This window comes from Numida meleagris, chromosome 5 (genome assembly GCF_002078875.1).
Source record: "Numida meleagris isolate 19003 breed g44 Domestic line chromosome 5, NumMel1.0, whole genome shotgun sequence".
Classification (NCBI taxonomy): Eukaryota; Metazoa; Chordata; class Aves; order Galliformes; family Numididae; genus Numida; species Numida meleagris.
The window spans coordinates 64291476-64308822 of NC_034413.1; the positions used below are offsets into that span (position 1 = coordinate 64291476).

Genomic DNA, 17347 nt, shown 5'->3' on the forward strand with positions numbered 1-17347 from the left:
ACAAAGCATTTTCTTTTATGCTCAGAAACTACCTAAATAAATCCTTAACAGCTAATATTCTGCACTACAACTGGTTCAAAGAAGGAATTAGACAAGTTAATAGGTCTGTCAAGAGCCATCGAACACACTGGCTGAATAACAGACATCCAGACAAGGATGCTGTAAACCATTTATTTCTAAAAACCACAAGGATGTACCATGTACCAACTCCTCTGCAAGTGCCTTGTTTCCAAAACCCTTTTCCCAGCTATCTGTTACCGGTCATCGTGGAGATGTGACTCAGAGCAGAATGGATTTTTGGTCTTACACAACAGAACAGAGAAAACCCTGCTGCAATGCATTCTGGTCTTGCACACTTAGACTGCACCCTTTTCATTATGAGAAAAATAATGGGTCGAAACTGAGTTTCTCAGTTTCCATTTTAATACAATTTTTTCTGCTGCTTTGTTGTTTATATCTTGTACATCAAAGATCTGATCCAAATCCTTCTGAAGCTTTTCTCTAAAATAAGCACATAAAATTCCTTTGTAAAGATCCATCACGAGACTTACAGAAGTATTACATTTCCTTCTTGAGATCTGATCTACTTCATCCAAACCATCCGTTACATTATCCTAAGCAGAGCATACAAGAGCAGAAGCTAAATTCTAATGTTCTTTATAAATGTAATTTATCAGCCTGTAAAATAAAATTGAGGATATTTTCTCTTATGAAAATGGTACAGTGCTGCGGAGAAGTAAATCTAATTTTGCCTTGAGATTTATGTACCTAAAATAGCCACTATGACAAAAATAAATATACAGCATATCTGCAATACACTAGAAGAGATAGTTCTATTGCATGGGATTACGCAAACTAATTCTAAAAAAGAACAACCAAAAAAAAAAAAAAAAAAGGGAAATCATTCTTACAGCAGTTTTTCTCAGAGAAGACATAAGATCATCATGTGAACTTTTAAAATAGGAAGCAAACTTCATAGCTAAGAGCTAAGACTACAGGAGTCCTGTGATATTTCTAGGTGTAAAAAAATGTAGGCTCGTGGGCTTCTTACAATGTTGCCCTGTTTTTCTTCAAATGCCTTAAAAACCACAGCCTAAGTTCCTCCTTGTGTGATGAAGAAATGTCTGGCGCTCCACCTTAAGCACCACAGTTTGCACAGCTCAGTCAGAATGTTTAAACCCAAAACATTTAACTGTGTCACCACAAGGAGATGCGAACGGCTCAGCCTCATAAGGGCTAAAACTTGCATACAAGAGAGGTCTCTGAGTTTTACCTCATAAACTTTCCACTATCAAAGACTGAGAAGAAAATACATAACATTTGTGCGTCTCCAGATGTTTTGCCCGGCGCAATGAGTTGAGTTTCATTACACCATTTCCTGATCACTGTGTGATCAGGCAGGACAGAAAAAGCTGGGAACGTGCCCCTTCCCTCTCGCCTTAGTTGCTCTCCCTGTTCGCATGAACACATGCAGCTTGATATTAGTAAAGGATTTAACTATCACTCCATTTTAATATAAATTATGCATTAAAAAATTTCGAAATATCTACTCAGTAACTAAGTGCCATTAGCTACAAAAAGGCATTATCTGCAGTCTCTCCGTCAGTGCTGCAGTCACAGCTCTGTGGATCTCTTCTTGGGCTTTGCCACACATTAACTCAGTGACCTTGGATGAGCCGTGGAAGTTTACTAAGTCCCAGCATAAACACTTCGAGGAAGGAAGTGCAAGATCAAAATAAAATCAGATGCTGTGAGATGCATACGCACTTTCATAATTACATTTTGCATTGTTTTCAGGTCCTCCAAGTTCTAGAGAAAGTACAAGTTCTAGAGGACTGCTGTTTTCTCAGTTTTAAGAAATTAATTTTATCTATAATAAAGTTGTGAAGTCAAAATTTTATATAAAAGCACCTTCCTGCATGTTTTGGCTTGAAGGCAGAAGAGTAAGGGCTGAAGCACAATGAATCAATGCAGCATTATTCATAATATATCCACAGAATACATTAAAAAAAGAAAGTAGTCTGAACCAAGAGCTAATTCACCGGATTTCCTGGAACACTCAGATCTCAAGTGCTTCGGGGCAGGTATTGCTTATCTTGTTACTTCTAAGAAGCAGTTATGAGGCACTAAGCTCGCTGGATGTCCTAGTACTACCACAAGTTCATAGGTTTCTCTTTTCCTCCTATGAAGCAGCTTTTCTTTGTACTGTTAACAATGTATGCATCTGAGAATTAACCTTAACACTTTTAGTACGTTCAATGTCCATCCAGTTTCATTTTTTTTTTTTACTGTTAAAACTGTGCTGACAGCAAGACAGACATCTCATTTGAGGATTAATTTGTCAGCACTACTTCCACTTTCTCCAAGCTGTTGTACCGCAAAGCTGTGCAGATTATTGTGTTTATGATACAAAATTTCTGCTATCTCCGTGTATTTTAGGCCATTTCTCAGGGGTCTCGCCGTTTGTTTTCCCTCTTCCCTTTTCATAACATGCCGCCAAGCTCCGTCCTACTCCTCCAGCCCCTAGTTAGTGCTGTGCCTCTGTGCTCTGTTCCTCCACAGTGCTTTTTTATTCGACCTCATCTCCCCTCAGCATCTCGCTGACGAGACCGCAGAAACACTCGATAACGACTGTCTGGAGGAAATCCTCTTCCATCACAGCTGTTCCCGCTCCCGTCAGAGGGAACCCCAGGCCTGCCCAGCCCCTCATTCGCTGAAGGGGACCGCCGCTGCGGGTCTTCAGCACCGCACTCCTCCGGGCTGCGCGGCTGAAGGAGCGGCCCAGCACAGCACAGCACAACGCAGCGCGACGGGCCGGCAGACCGAGCGCCGAGCGCCTCGATGGGCCCAGCCCCGGGGCGGGGCGGCCGCTCGCTCGCGGCCTCGGGGATGGATTCTCGGCCGCCGGTGTCGGCACGGCACCATCTTGGGAGGGCGGGAGGAAGGGGCGGACCGCGGGCGGCGCCGGCGGAGCTGCGGGCCCTGCGCGGCGCTCAGGTACCTCCGCGGGCGGGGGGCGGCCGGCGGCGCGTCCCGGCGGTTGTGCGCGGGGGAGGCGGGCGGCGAAACCCCCGCTCGGCCCCGCCGCCTGTCAGCCCCCACCGGCCGTCGTGGGCGAGAGGCCTCCCTGCCCGGCCCGCGGCGCTGAGGGGCGAGGCGAGGCCCGGCCCGCCTCGCTCCGCAGCCTGCCCTGGGGGCGGCTTTCCTCTTCCCGTCGTGCGTGGGCGGAGGCGCCGCGTGTGTGGGAGCCGTCCCCGCCGGCGCAGCGAGGGCCGTGCTGCTTCCTCACACGGGGGCGGGCCGGGGCCGGAGGTGTCTTCTCCCCGTCCTTCTGTCCGGTTGTCCTCTCTGGCTCTCATCCTCACTCGTTCTACGTGTGAGTGCAGGGAGAGACCCCGTCCTTCCCCCTCTCACGGTCCTCGCAGGGTGCGCAGCCGTATTCCTCTCTCCTCCGCCTTCCACTGCGTTCTGAGCGTTCAGGGAATTCACTCACTTCCCTTTCCTCTGTTCCTGCCGCTTTTACCCAGAAATAACTAGGCAGGAAGGGAAGTGAAGAGCCCATTCAGACTCGTGTTTCTGAGAGCAGTGGTTTTGCAGCGTGCCGAAGGGCTCGGCCTTCAGAGGGATGAGGGGTGACGTGCAGTTCGGAAGGCCGCTGTGTTCGCTGTTATCAGAGGTCTGCGGCTGTTTGTCCTGTGACACAGTGCGATATGTTTAGGTCTCGCTTTCAACAGCACTATATGGGCAGCCGGTGAGGTAGATGTCACTTGTTCGTAGCAAGCTGTAGGTGTATAATTACAGGTGTCTGACAGATGTCTGTTGCTCTGTACGTGATTACGTTGGAAGAGCTTGGGCAGCCTGACGTTAGTTTTTCTTCTGTTATTGGAGGAAAGGAAGAACCAGGCAACATCGGTCCTACTTGCTGGCTTTCAGCCTGAAGCTGCCGTGTGTGTGATTGATGTGGCGATTGATGTCCTTGCCCAGCAGCATGTAGTCATGCTGAGATGCTGTATGTATGTTTTCCAGTATCGTGTACAAGCAGATTTCTATAGCATCTCTTTATGTTAAGCTAAGTTTTCTCTCTTTCTTTTTTTTCTGTTGGTAATTAAGTTAGTGTGATATCTCTGCATACTTGGGGCTTGTGGAACATTTTATGTAGCAAAGAAAGGCGATCTTTACTTGCAGCACTCAATATTGGCATGAATAACTTTTGTCCTTCGCCTCATTGTATTCTGCAAGAAGCTTGTCCTGAGTGAGGATTACAGGGCTTCAATGAGCATGGCTGTCAAGCTATATAAGGCTCACCTCTCCATCTTTTCTGAAGGCTCTGGCTTTTACTATCACCCAGTGGTGCCTCTTGAGACGTAGGTCAAAGCTGTGTTAGATTAACATTGCTGTCATGTACATTTTGAGATTTAGAAGGATGGGTTTAACGTGTTAGCCAGTTTGCTTTCAGCTTTTTTTTTTTTTTTCTACTAAGAGGCAATGCATTGTTTCTATTTATCTTATCTTGAAAGTAATCAAACATGAAATGAGAATCACCTGACGGTGACAGTACATGTTCAAGGAGTGGGGGGTTGTGTCCCAGAACTCGTGGGATTGGAGCAGCCAGTATAACTGGAAAAACTAAAGCTGTTCTGTCTGTGGGTAAGCCTTGGTATGTTGTCTTTCATATTGTATTTACACAAGATTATTTCACCTCCAAGGAAGAATTTCAAGTTGAGTTGCTCTCTTCATAGTCTGTGACTGAGCTTCTGTTCTGGGTCTCATGTTATTCTTCTGAAATACTTCTTTGGGTGTTTTGTTTAATTCATGAAACACCTAGGGGCAATGCTCCTGTGTTACAATGATTTTTCAGTTCTTTTACTCATAAGGATCTCTTTCCTTATCATCAGTACAGTAGAAGTGCTTATGTATCTTGTGAACTTCATGTGGTTTTTCCTTTTAGGTTTGAACTTTTAATGGGGGCAAGGGGAAGGAGAACAAGTGATAATGTGCCCACTGAAATGTGTAGTACTACAGAAACAAGTTTGCACATTAAGTGTCGCCGTAGTTATACATTTTGCATCCTCTGTAGTCGCTTCTCACCCATTCAGTGTAGTAAGAGTTGGGCAAGACGTTGAGCCTTTGGCTTCTGTGTAAGCAGTGAGTTGAGCACGTACTGTGGATTATGTAGAGACTTTAAGTCCTCTTTGTTTTTGAGTACCATAAATTGAAGTGGTGACTGAAGTGATCTAGGATACTGTTACTATTTGAAAAGCAAAATGCAACCACAAGAATTGATAAATACGCTTTTTTTCATGCTTTTTTTTTCTTTCAGAAGATCTTCATGTAACTGGCTGAAAAATGGTTCTACAAGATGGCAATCCCAACTCTAACACTATTAAAATGGTAAATAAAATTGAAAAGAATTAAAAAGGTAGCCATGCTATTTGCTGAAAACTATAATGATATTAAGAAATGCATTTAAAATGAACATTCCTTTAAGTATTTACATTCACCTGGTATATTATAAGTTATACCCCATGGAAAGCATATTTCCTAATAACGGAAACAGAAAGCAAACATAGGCTAAAGTGTCTGCTAGATGTAGCAGGGTAAAATATTGTATTTACTTCTAACTCAACATTTCTGTTTTAAACTGTGTTTTCTGGTAGATAAAATTTATAACAACTCTATGCACTTTATTAATAAAATGTTTTGAAAGGAGAAAGCTGTGCTCTTCAGGAGAGGTGTCTGATAGAAGCAATGTTGTTGGCTTCCTTCTCACAGGAGCTGCTTGCGTTCTGTTAATAAGGAAGGAAGGGACAGTGATCTTTGGAACGTGTCTTACAATAAATGATCCTGTTCTCATGCAGTTCGGTGTTGTCTTGCTAGCAGTTTGATGTGAACCAATTGTTAAGGTTCTCTAGATGCCTCTAACATCTAGGACTTAAGCTGCAGTAGATGCTAGTTGGACTTTTAATTTTAGAAAATATTTTGCAAATCTAAGTGTATAATATACAAACACAGTTTTTCAGAGCTTTTTTTTTTTCCTTTAGGAGATTATCTTCACTGTGACATGATCTGTGAAATTTGTTAGCATTTTCTGTTTGTGTTTTACGCTTACTGTGCAAGGTATGTATGAGTGAAGTATGTCTTCCTATATTCATTTTTATTAGAGTTAATTGCTGTCATTGTGCAGAAGCCAAATATGGAGAAATGTGTATGACTGTGTTTCATTGCAAGTTTGGGAGTACTTGTTCTTTGTCAGTAAGTAGGATAACATGTCTAAAACTTCCCAAAATACTAGTTGGCATCTCTTTGCATTCTGTGTGAAGTGTTACATTCTTTTAGTCAGCTTCTAGCTGGAGATGCATCTTGCTGCACAGTCAAGACTTCTTAGTTGCCTGTTGAGCTCTTCCTTGTTATGGAAGAATGGTTTATTAGGTACTCAAAAATGTTAAGGAGACACCGTGTAGCCAAAAGAGCAAGTAATAATTGCTACTACTGTAACATAAGGCGTATTGTAGCTTTGAGGAATAAGTACGTTCTTTTTAATTTGAATTTTAAATCCCATGTATAGGTAGAAAAGAAATGATGTAACCTATTTATACTCTGAATGACTTCATGTAACCTCTAATGCACAGAGTACTAGTTCTGTTGTCCTTGTGTCCGCTCCCACTGAAAGATCCTAATGCAAGGAATTTGTACGTGCCTAACATAGGTTGAGTACAGTGCTAAGCAACTACAGAATGTACACAGTCTCCAGGCACAGCTTATACGGGCTGTGTGCTTTGGAGCAGTTTGTGGTGCGAACAAAAGAGTGATGGGTGTGAGCATGTCACGTAGAGATCTCAAATCCGTTAGGCAACTGTAATTCCTTCCAGTTTCCACCTACCTTTCCTCTAACTATCCACAGCATGTAAGTGGTGAAAGGATGGAGTAATTTCTACTTCTGCTGTATCTTACCACTGTTTTGCATCACCCTGTAGCCTGACAAGGAATTAGACTTTTCTTATAGATCCTTTCTTACTTTTTAATGCCCAGCTTCAATTTTGGCTGCATGTTATGCAAGTGTGTGAGTGATCTGTAGGCTAAATATAACAAAACTTAATATAATGGCTTGTAGGCGATTAGTCAAAATAGCAGCACAGTTCGTACAGCATAGTACATAGTATTTATTAAGCCAACTCCTAAACACTCAAAAGCCCTCACAAGATTCCAAGCACCACAACCTTTTTGTTAGATTGATCAGGTTTAAAATAATATCCCTGTTTTTCTCTTTGAAATAAATATTTTCTCCTTTATTCTTTATTGAATAGAGATTGCAACCCCTTGCTGAGTCTTTCATAACTTTGCTCCTGTCTACTTACGGATTTTTGCTTGCTTTTGTCAAATCCCACCATTTTATCAGGAAAGCAGAACAATTACCCAGAACTAATGCCCACACATGGAATATATCAGCATAGATCTAGTGGTGTAATTGTACTTCAAGAACTCTGCTTGATAATCTTTTTCTTTGGAAAGAAGCTCTTTTGAGAAATGGAGAAAGTAAAAATGGCAACGTTTGAACATGGCAAAGACTATTTACTGAAGGAGAGGCGTGAAACAGAAGTGGGAAATAGTGTCCTGATCTCAAAAGCACTTGTGGATTTTAGGGAACTGGCTTTGGCAGGGCAGTTAGACTAGATGATCTCCAGAGGTCCCCGTGGTTCTATGATATATAAGATGCAAGTGATTAATCTGAAGAAAAGGCTTGTCTGAAAACTAAAAATTCATGCAGCTTCCTCACTGAAGACAGTGGCACAGTCATTAAAAAAAAAATTATAAATAATGAAACGACAGTGAGTGATTGGTAACATGTGGAAAAACCAAAGTGTAATGTAAACTCCTATAACTATATTAACAAAGCAGTTCATCTGTCTTTACTAGAAGAGACAGGATGTGCTCTAAAAAGGTGAATCACTCTTTGGTTACTTGAAGACAGCGTGTGTTTGAGTTCTTTATGCTGATAAACAGCAAGGAACACTATATATTCTGTAGCAAATAAACTCTTAATGCGTTTTATTAAACTAGACAAATAATGTTAATCATAGAACTATGATATGCATATCTTACTGATTTTTATTAGTAAGTATTTGTAAGGCTATTATGAGTAGACAGAGCTATGAGAGATCGAGATCCATCTCTCTCCCATGTCTAAACTTGTATTTGAGACTTTTAGGGATAAAATTTGAGGTTTTCCTGAGTTTAAGTCTTAAAATGGGCACTTGTAAGGCAGTATCACAAGACTGAATTGCTTTTTGGTAGCATTATTGAATATAAGAATGCATGTAGATGTGGTATGCTCATGATTAGTGCTTGACTTGAAATGTAAACAAGAATAAAAAAAAATTCTTTTTGAAAGAATTTATTGAACACTTAAAGTGTTCAATAACACAAAGTTAACACTTTATAAAAACATTGAGTTAATATTTAATTTTAATGCAAGCTGCTGCAAAGTCAAGCCCCATAAAGTCAGAATGTGCCATTCTTTTGGCCAACCCAAGCAATATCAGTTCTGTTTTCTTGTGGTTACTCTGTGCTTTGAATAAAACAGAAGTACTCAGCCTACTGAGAGAGAAGGAAAGAAGGTTGGTGTACGCACCGCTGCTGTGCTCATCTCCTGCATAAATGTTACTGTTTTCATTCTGAATAGTCATCTTCCAAATGTGAATTTTTGCAGCATGCTTCTGCTCTTTCAGTACTCTTTCAGTTTCAACAGGAACAGTTGACTGTAAGCATTCAAACCCAACTGTGCTTTCCTGATAGCTCACCAGAATTGCTCTAATTGAGAACTGCTGCTACTTTGAATAAATATTTCTAAGGTCTGTGAGATGTGTATATGCAAAAGATAATAGGCTTTTGTATTTAAAAATCTGAATTTCAAGCTGTAATTTCTGGCAAGTCTGTGCAGCTTTAGTAAGGCACTTTTTTGCTAGCTGACAAGCTTAAACCTAATTAGTAGGTGTAGTTCTGATTTCTCAGCATACGGATTTTTCTAAAGTGGCTATTCCTATATGTAACATAGCAAAGTCACAGTCAAAATCATAGTTCTTTGAGCTTTTCCTTTTAACAGGCAAAGCTTTCTCTTGCATGCGTGCTTACCCATTGTTGGAAACATTACCACTAGAATGCCTATACCTCATGAATTATCAAGTAGATATTTAAAATTTGAGTTCAAGTGCAGCTGTCATCTGATTATTATTATTATTATTTTTTTTTTGGTCAAACTAATTCCTACCATCAGCTTGGAGTATCTGAACTTACAGAAATGTGCTTTTACCTTTTGCGGAACTTAGAATGCGTTTTTGGAATTTGCATGCTGCATGCTTTACCTACTTGGTTTGGTGGTAGAACAGTAGATAAATTGTTGAGAAGTCTAGATTTTCTTTATAATTGTCCCTCATGTCTCTGAGAGTTTCATACTAGATCTGTCAAAGACACACTTCTTAATAAACATTAGCATGTGTTTCCTGGCACAGTGGGTCCATCTCATAGATGTGAAATGCTTTGGGTTTTGTTTGCTTTGTTGTTTTCTTTTTGTTTGTTTTAACTTGCTGTTTGTAATCTTCTGGGTTTTATTCCTTTATTAATACTGAATAGGTTACAAATGGTGTGGGTTTTTATCATGAATCGAATGAGCTCCCAGAGCAGTTCATCTTCTCAGCGTAGAAGAATGGCTCTAGGAATTGTCATTCTTCTCCTTGTTGATGTGATATGGGTTGCCTCTTCAGAACTCACTTCTGTAAGTATTGCTCCATGCATCTTGAAAGAATCCTATTTAAGAGGAAAAGCTCAGTGGGAGTGTAGTCCCTTGCACTCAGTAGGTTAGAACTTATTGAAAAGAACGTTAGGAAGTTCAGTAAGGGGAAGACAGTGTCCTTTAGGTTACTGAAGTCACCTGTATATGCTACAAGTTATGAACAAGCTCAACTCAATGACTATTGGTTTCAGTATAGAAGATGTTGATGACAGTTTTAAAATGAAACAAAATAAGCTCATAAAAATGTACCATAATTAGGGAATTCATTTTGGTTTTTTGCCATTTTGATTAAATAATGCCTGAACTTTTCCAGAGTAGTAAATGAATTGTAGCATTACAGGTTATGTCATGTGGTTGATTTTTAGACCAGAAGATCCATAAGTCTAGGATCAAAGGCCTTGTGTGTTACTGAGTTACAGCCTATAGTTGTGGAAAAGTTTGTGGTGATTAGGTCATATATTCAGTCTTAAAACTGGTCTGGTATTTACTTAACAATAAGTTTTAGGACCTTAAACAGAGCAAATAAGCAAATAGAAATTGGATTTTTAATAAATTCTTCTTAAATTCAGGTTCCTGAACAGTTCACATTAAGTTCTGTATTGGTTTTGAAACTAGACATATAAAAGTGTTTGTGCTTTAATATGCTGTTATATTAATATTACATTTTTTCCAGTGACCTGGTGGAAACGCTGTTGATACTGAAATGTTACTTAAAATAATGTTTTCTGGTCTGTGATTGCTGTGTTACTGCTTATAAAGTTGGTCTTTCATTTAGGAATATTTGCATATAGGCGTATTTTTGGTCCTAATTGAGTTCAATAGCAAATCAATACTTTGGTTAATCAGTAAAAACTAGCTTTCCTGTGGTAGCATAGTACCTTGCAAGATGATATTTAAGATGGTTTGGGGGAGGATGTCCCCAGAATGGGTAGGACCCCATGTCTATTGATTGTGGCTGTCAAGACTGGGAGCATTATGAATTTGGAAGCCAGAATGTCCTGTACTATATATGCTTGAAACTGTTCATTCATTTTTATGAATTCTGACATAACCAGTAATTTTGGACGCTGCAATTATTTTCTTTCCACAGTATGTTTTTACCAAGTACAACAAACCTTTTTTCAGTACGTTTGCAAAAACATCTATGTTTGTTCTATACCTCTTGGGATTTATTGTTTGGAAACCATGGAGGCAACAATGTACTCGTGGGTTTCGTGGAAGGCATGCAGCTTTTGTAAGTATTTTAACTTTAGAACTGCTTGGTGTTGTAGAAGTTCGTATAGGATAATCTAAAATAGGCAATCAAAATTTGTACGCTTGCTAAATAATGTTTTAAGACAAGCATTTACAAACTGAATCATGGCACAGGCAGAGAAAACAATCATAATAGTCTCATGAGAGTAAGAAACTAAAGGTAAATAGTATGAAGTATGTGAGGAATCATAAGAAATGCTGTACTGAGCCAGGGCATTGGCCATTTAGCCTTGTATTTAACCTTAAACAGTTGCAGAGGATGATTCTTTTCAAGAAGAGCTGATGAGCCTCACGCTTTTACTTCCCCCATATCTGTAACTAATTGAATTAGTATTTGAACATTGTAGTTAAATGTCATTAATGACTCCTTTTGTGCCTGGCAGAACTCTGAACTGTTTTTTGAAGAGATTTTGAGGTTTTTAAAGTTGTATTTAGGAGATGTAGTAGAGCTGTGATTTTTCTTTTTGCTGTTCTTAACCCTGTACTTGGTAACTTTCATGCACATGAATGCCCTTCTGTTGCTCATCCTAGAACTGGGCACAGTTTGTGCTAGAGTCTAAAATTATTACAGAAACAGAGGCATTTTCCAAGGAAGTGAAAGATGTTGAAGAGCCCTTGTTCTATGCCAGTGTTTCAGAATGCTGAGCAGCAGGACTCAGGAAACAGTAAGGCATTTGGCCTGATGCTAATCTTGCACTCAAGTAACAGAAAAGGTGATCCAAGAACATGTAGTTAATAACATCTCTTTATAGAAATGAGCTGTATGAAAAGAATTTTTTCACGCAGAGGGTGGTGACACACTGGAACAGGTTGCCCAGGGAAGCTGTGGATGCCCCGTCCCTGGAGGCATTCCAGACCGGGCTGGACGTGGCTCTGGGCAGCCTGGTCTAGTGGTTGGCAATCCTGCACACAGCAGGGGGCTTGAAACTAGATGATCTTTGAGGTCCTTTTCAACCCAGGCCATTCTCTGATTCTATGATAAAGAACTGATTTCAGTCCTTCTGGATATGTCAGACTTCACAGATAGCAATCGTTGTACAATGTAATTGACTTAAACCCACGGAAGTTAAACATCATTTTTCTTTTTCTTTAAATCTTGCTTTAAATACTTGGAAAACATTTAGAGTTGGCTGTTATCTTGACATAATTTTTGGTAGACCAGCCTACAGGTTCTTCACTGGCAGTAACCATTAATAAGGATGATGTATGCACTAAAGGACAATTAGTTGTACAGAGCAGTTAACCAAATTAACTAATCTGAGCAGGTGAGTAGAATGAGGGGCTACTGTCTGGAGTGCATTGTGTAGTGGTTATATAGACCAGCTGAATCCAGTGTAGCGCTGTGTTAAAGAAGGTAATGCAATCGTCTTGTGAACTGAGCAGCAATGAGTGAGAGTGCTCAATCTGTCACATTTTGCGTGTGGCACTCATGGGGTCACTGCTGGAGTCCCATTATTTTCCTTTGTAACCCTATAAAGTTAATTTTCAATAATTTGTAGGAGATACCTAAACATCAAAAGTAATGACTGCTTTGAAAGAATGACACAGAGAAAGGGGGGTGTAGTGTGCAGTAAAAAATAAGATTTTTTTTTTTGCAGAGCCTTTTTTTTTCCCAAGGAGTTTAGTTAAATATTCAACAATATAATTACAACAAGTGCCTTTAAAATACCTTGTGTTTATCAGCCTGAACCAAAGTGGTACACTTACAGATTGTTATTTCAACCGTGATTGTTTAAGTAAAGACACCTCACTGCAAGCCCTTTTTCCACATCAAAGACTTTATTTAGCAGATACCATTTATTACCAGAACTGTAGAACAGGGAACTACCAATCAGGGAACAGGGGTAGTGGTGCTTGTTAGCATGTGGAAAGGAAGAGGAAAAATAATAGCTGGCCTCATCCTAATTGAAATCTTGTTAAACTAAGTCAAGAGTTCCATGCTTTTTTGCAAAGAAACGCTGTCTCAGTAAAAGACACCAAAAGACTACTGTAATATATGTGCAGTAACTTAGGGGAGAGTCTCACTAACTGAACTTTGTAAGTTTTGGCATTCTAACAGCCTGATCCTGCACTGATACCTGCGTATTGCATTCAGTGGGGTCACTCAGGAAATAATAGGAATTGCTGAAATCGAGTTACTTTCTGAATTTCTAAGCCCTGTTGATTATTGGAGTGGGGATGATGAGGGGAAGGAATTGTAACAGAACTATGGAAAAAAACCATGAAAAATCTTGTTCTCAAAATAGTGTCATCATAAATTGTTACATTTAAGGTTCTTTTAATTAGTTTGCAGATGCTGAAGGTTATTTTGCTGCTTGTACAACAGATAATGCTGTAAACAGTTCTCTGGTAAGTTCCTTAATTTGTGAAGGTTGGTGCTTTATATTTTAACGTGACCATTATCCTGACTTCTTGTCTTTAAAGTGTGATCTACTTTTATGTAATACCTTTTGGCAAAGGAAAATAGCAACTTCAATATTACCTATAAGTACTGCAAATAGTGCTATTACATGTTATGGGAAATACAGGTTCTCAGCTCAATGAAACATTTGTTTCAGTAGTACTTCATGCAATAAATGTTTATATTGCGAAAAGCAAATGTTTAGGTATTCAGATCAGCAGCTGCCAAAGCAAAATGTTGAGAACTAGCGGTAAAGCCAAACATCTTTCAAGACAAATAAGCAACGTTCAGTTAGTTGAGTATCTTGTTTACTGTGTTCCTGCACTGCGGTTTGGAAGAGGAATGGACTGCCCTTCTTCCTTCCAGTGGATGAAGTGGTTGCAGTTTACTGAATGAAATGCCAGTGCTGGTATTCTGCTGATAAGCCAGATGGCATTTTTGTAATGATTTTCATTGTCCGTAAATGACGATTTGTTATGCTCGCAGTCTGCTGCTTAATCTGCATACAGAGTTGGAGGCCACCTCCAGAAATGAATTAAAAACATTGAATTTTATCTGAAGTTCATGCTGTCTCCATTATAGCGTAGGGGATGGCAACTGAGCGTAGACGAGTTACAATACGTAGTGTATATTTTATACTGAATGAGTTGCTGAAGAGAGATTTTTCAGAAGTTTTCATCATGTCATTCTTTGTTATTTCAATTTCATTTATTTACCTACATTTAAAAAACAATCTTGTTAGTGTGCTCAATGCATTAAGATCACGCGACCCTAGAAATAGGATTTGTTGTAAAACAATTTTGCGTTAACTTAAACACTCACAAAAATTCTGGTCCTAAACAAGGAGCCTAATAAAAATGCAGCTACCAGAACATTTTTATTATTTCATTCCTACTACTTACTAATTTAATTTTAATAAGCAGCTTAACTCTTGTCTTATTGGAATTATGTTGAAACTCCTGCAAAGTGTCTTGAATACCAGAGTTCTGTTCCCAGACACGTATTTTGACATTTAGTCTTAGTTCACCAGTTTCAAATAGATTCATTTTTGTATGGATATTCTGGCTTTTATGTTTCTAGTTTAGCATTTGGAGAGAGGCTATCTACAGAAACTTCTGTGATTTTTGAGTTGTTTTTTATTTTAAATCAGTAGTTTTGAAGTTTTCAGGGATGGCCTTTGTGTTCATGAGGATATACACAAAAGCACACCACTGTAAAATGCAGCAGACAAATACCAGTATGTTGAATGTATAGATAATGTGAGCATACTTGACAACCTTATCAATTGTTTGTTGAACATTCAATTAAATGCGATTTTCTTAATATTCACCAATCATTTTATTGTATTTTTATTGTATTTATATCGTCCCTGGAGGTATTCAAGGCCAGGCTGGACGTGGCTCTGGGCAGCCTGGTCTAGTGGTTGGTGACCCTGCACTCAGCAGGGGGGTTGAAACTCGATGATCTTTGAGGTCCTTTTCAACCCAGGCCATTCTGTGATTCTATGATGATTTAGTTTTGAAGAATTTAATTCTACTGCTTGTAATTTAAATATCCTGCTTAATTGTATTTTACTTACACTGCATCTTTTCAGAGTGAACCTTTATATGTTCCTGTAAAGTTCCACGATTTGCCAACTGAAAAAAGTGGCAGTAATAATAGTGATGCAGAGAAAAGTGAGTAAAGATTTTCTGGAATGCTGAAATGCTACTTTGACTTATTTTCTTCTTTGTTTGTATAACTGTTGTCATGTTGCAGGACTTACTTTTTTTTTTTCTTTTCTTTCTCCCTCCCTCTTCCCCTTAAATCTCATGATGCATGAATTGCAGTTTCATATTTACTTTCAGGTAGAGAAAACATAGGCCTGTTGTTCAGTTTACCTTTCTTGGTCACTACAGATCCAGCCTATGTTTATCTCAAGGGACCAGCTGGGTTCAGTACTTGTGATTCTTTCCTTCTGGGCTTGTATGACCAGCAGCAGTGGGTCAGCCTCTGGAAAAAAACAAGCTATTGTCCTTTTTAGAGCAGGAGCAAAGCAGTCAAAGTAAGAATTTTACCAGTCTATGTGCATTCTGATATTATTTGAGCTTTACTATCACGTGATAGTAGCTGATACAGACCTGGCTATCCCAGATAATTAAAGAAGTATTGGCTGTCAAAGAGTCCAGTTGTCTGATCCTCAGCAAAAGGGTCCCTGGTTATAAAGGGGAAAGTCTCTTTGTTAATTGCTGAATGACATCTTTAGAATTGCTTTGTTAGGCTCTGCTGTCCTGTGATAGCAGGTACCAATCACTTAATGATTGCTTGAGCTAGAAGGCTTTTTTTTTTTGTAATTTAGAAAATGAGATATTGTTTCATGTCAAATCAAGTTAATATTTATATGTAGTGTGTAATGTTTTCTTTCCATAGGAAAATAATAATGCTACAATAATCTTGTAAATGAAACCTGAAACTGTCTATTCCTGACATTCAGATTAGTTAGGGGAGTAGATTTCAGATGAGGAGGTGACTTTATGATCTCTGCTAAGCTTTGACATCTGTTGGACATTCTCATCCTCTGAAAAACTGGCCTTGGAGTTAGGCATAGTTGTGTGTAGTTTTTGGTTAACTTTCTTTATTGGATTAATAGTCAATCTTGAATAATCCCTAACTAAAACGTCGTTGTTGTCTTGTGGGTATTTTTGACAGGAAAGATGCTGTTTTCAGTGATGTGGGGTTTTTTTGGTTTGTTTGTTTTGTGGATAGACAAGTGTACTGATTTAAAGCAGTAATTGTATTTTGCCTCGGTAGCAACCTACCAAATAGCAAAACAGTACTGTAAGAAATAAAAATAGGGGAAAGTCTTCTATTTGGATAAATACTTGTCATTAATTGGGGAGTATTGTAATCAGCACTGTATTAAAACATCGTAGTGTTATTTGTATGCTGTGTTGGCTTTAAAAGTTCAATGATCACGTGCAACTGTTTTCTTTTTTCTCTTAAGCTCCCAAAAAACCTCGTGTGAGGTTCAGTAATATTATGGAGATCCGGCAGCTCCCATCGAGCCATGCACTGGAAGCAAAGCTGTCTCGCATGTCGTACCCAACAGTTAAGGAGCAGGAATCAATATTAAAAACTGTAGGAAAACTCACTGCAACTCAAGTAGCAAAAATTAGCTTTTTCTTTTGCTTTGTGGTATGTGCTCTTTTTTTTTTTTTCAGAAAACTATAGATGCAATTAAAACTTAGATAATTTTCATTATTATTATTATACATAGAGTATTGAGAGGAATTGTATTCTTTATGCCACTTTTTCTAAAAAATATTGTAAACAGTAAAACCTGCCTCATGCTGAACATAAATGTGTAACTTCTTAAAAGGAGGGTAACAAAAAGAACTCCTGGGTTTCTAGTTAACTGTAAGGTCAGTTGTAAAGATACACCGTGATTTCCGAGCTTCCAGGTCCTATTGTCCAACACTGGATATGTTTAATGCAGCAAAATCTGTTGTTACGTCTACACAGACTGTTTCCACCTTCAGTGAAAATGATCTGAATGTATTTCCATGTATACACACATGCAGTTTTTCTAGACTGAAGTCATTATGTTCAAAAGAAATCCTCTTCATCCCATTCATGGATGCTGCTACTAATAGCACGTCTGTGTAATTCTTCTTGGACACTATAAATAGCCTTGTCTAAGACTTCAGAGTAACTTTCTTAATGAGATGATAAATCAAGAAATGTTTAAACACTTGCTGCTTTTTAAATTTATGAGGGGACAGACAGACATGAATCTTTCCAAAGTTTTTTGAGGCATTAAGTGTGTTTTCTTTTTAGTACGAACATTAGGCTGTCTAATGTCCCATGTAACTCCAGAAATTTCTTTGTGGCCCGTGTGCAGTAATTATCTTGTTTTGCGAGTTCTT

At 39.1% G+C, this 17347-nt stretch overlaps 1 protein-coding gene across 7 annotated transcripts in view; it reads left to right on the top strand.

The window, feature by feature from the left end:
• The window catches only part of SLC35F5 (solute carrier family 35 member F5), a 32186-nt gene continuing 17701 nt past the window's right edge, over positions 2863 to 17347 (top strand). The window contains exons 1-9 of one of the 7 annotated variants that reach the window (XM_021397949.1): positions 2891 to 2997; positions 3889 to 4009; positions 5321 to 5391; positions 6042 to 6117; positions 9628 to 9769; positions 10878 to 11021; positions 13328 to 13390; positions 15037 to 15118; positions 16426 to 16616. In XM_021397949.1, coding sequence (XP_021253624.1) covers positions 9635 to 9769; positions 10878 to 11021; positions 13328 to 13390; positions 15037 to 15118; positions 16426 to 16616 — 615 coding nt within the window. In that variant the 5' untranslated portion in view covers positions 2891 to 2997; positions 3889 to 4009; positions 5321 to 5391; positions 6042 to 6117; positions 9628 to 9634. Of the gene's footprint in view, positions 2998 to 3153; positions 3377 to 3888; positions 4010 to 5320; positions 5392 to 6041; positions 6118 to 9627; positions 9770 to 10877; positions 11022 to 13327; positions 13391 to 15036; positions 15119 to 16425; positions 16617 to 17347 lie in introns of those variants that run through there. The other 6 variants (XM_021397950.1, XM_021397955.1, XM_021397952.1 and 3 more) reach the window with 6 other exon arrangements.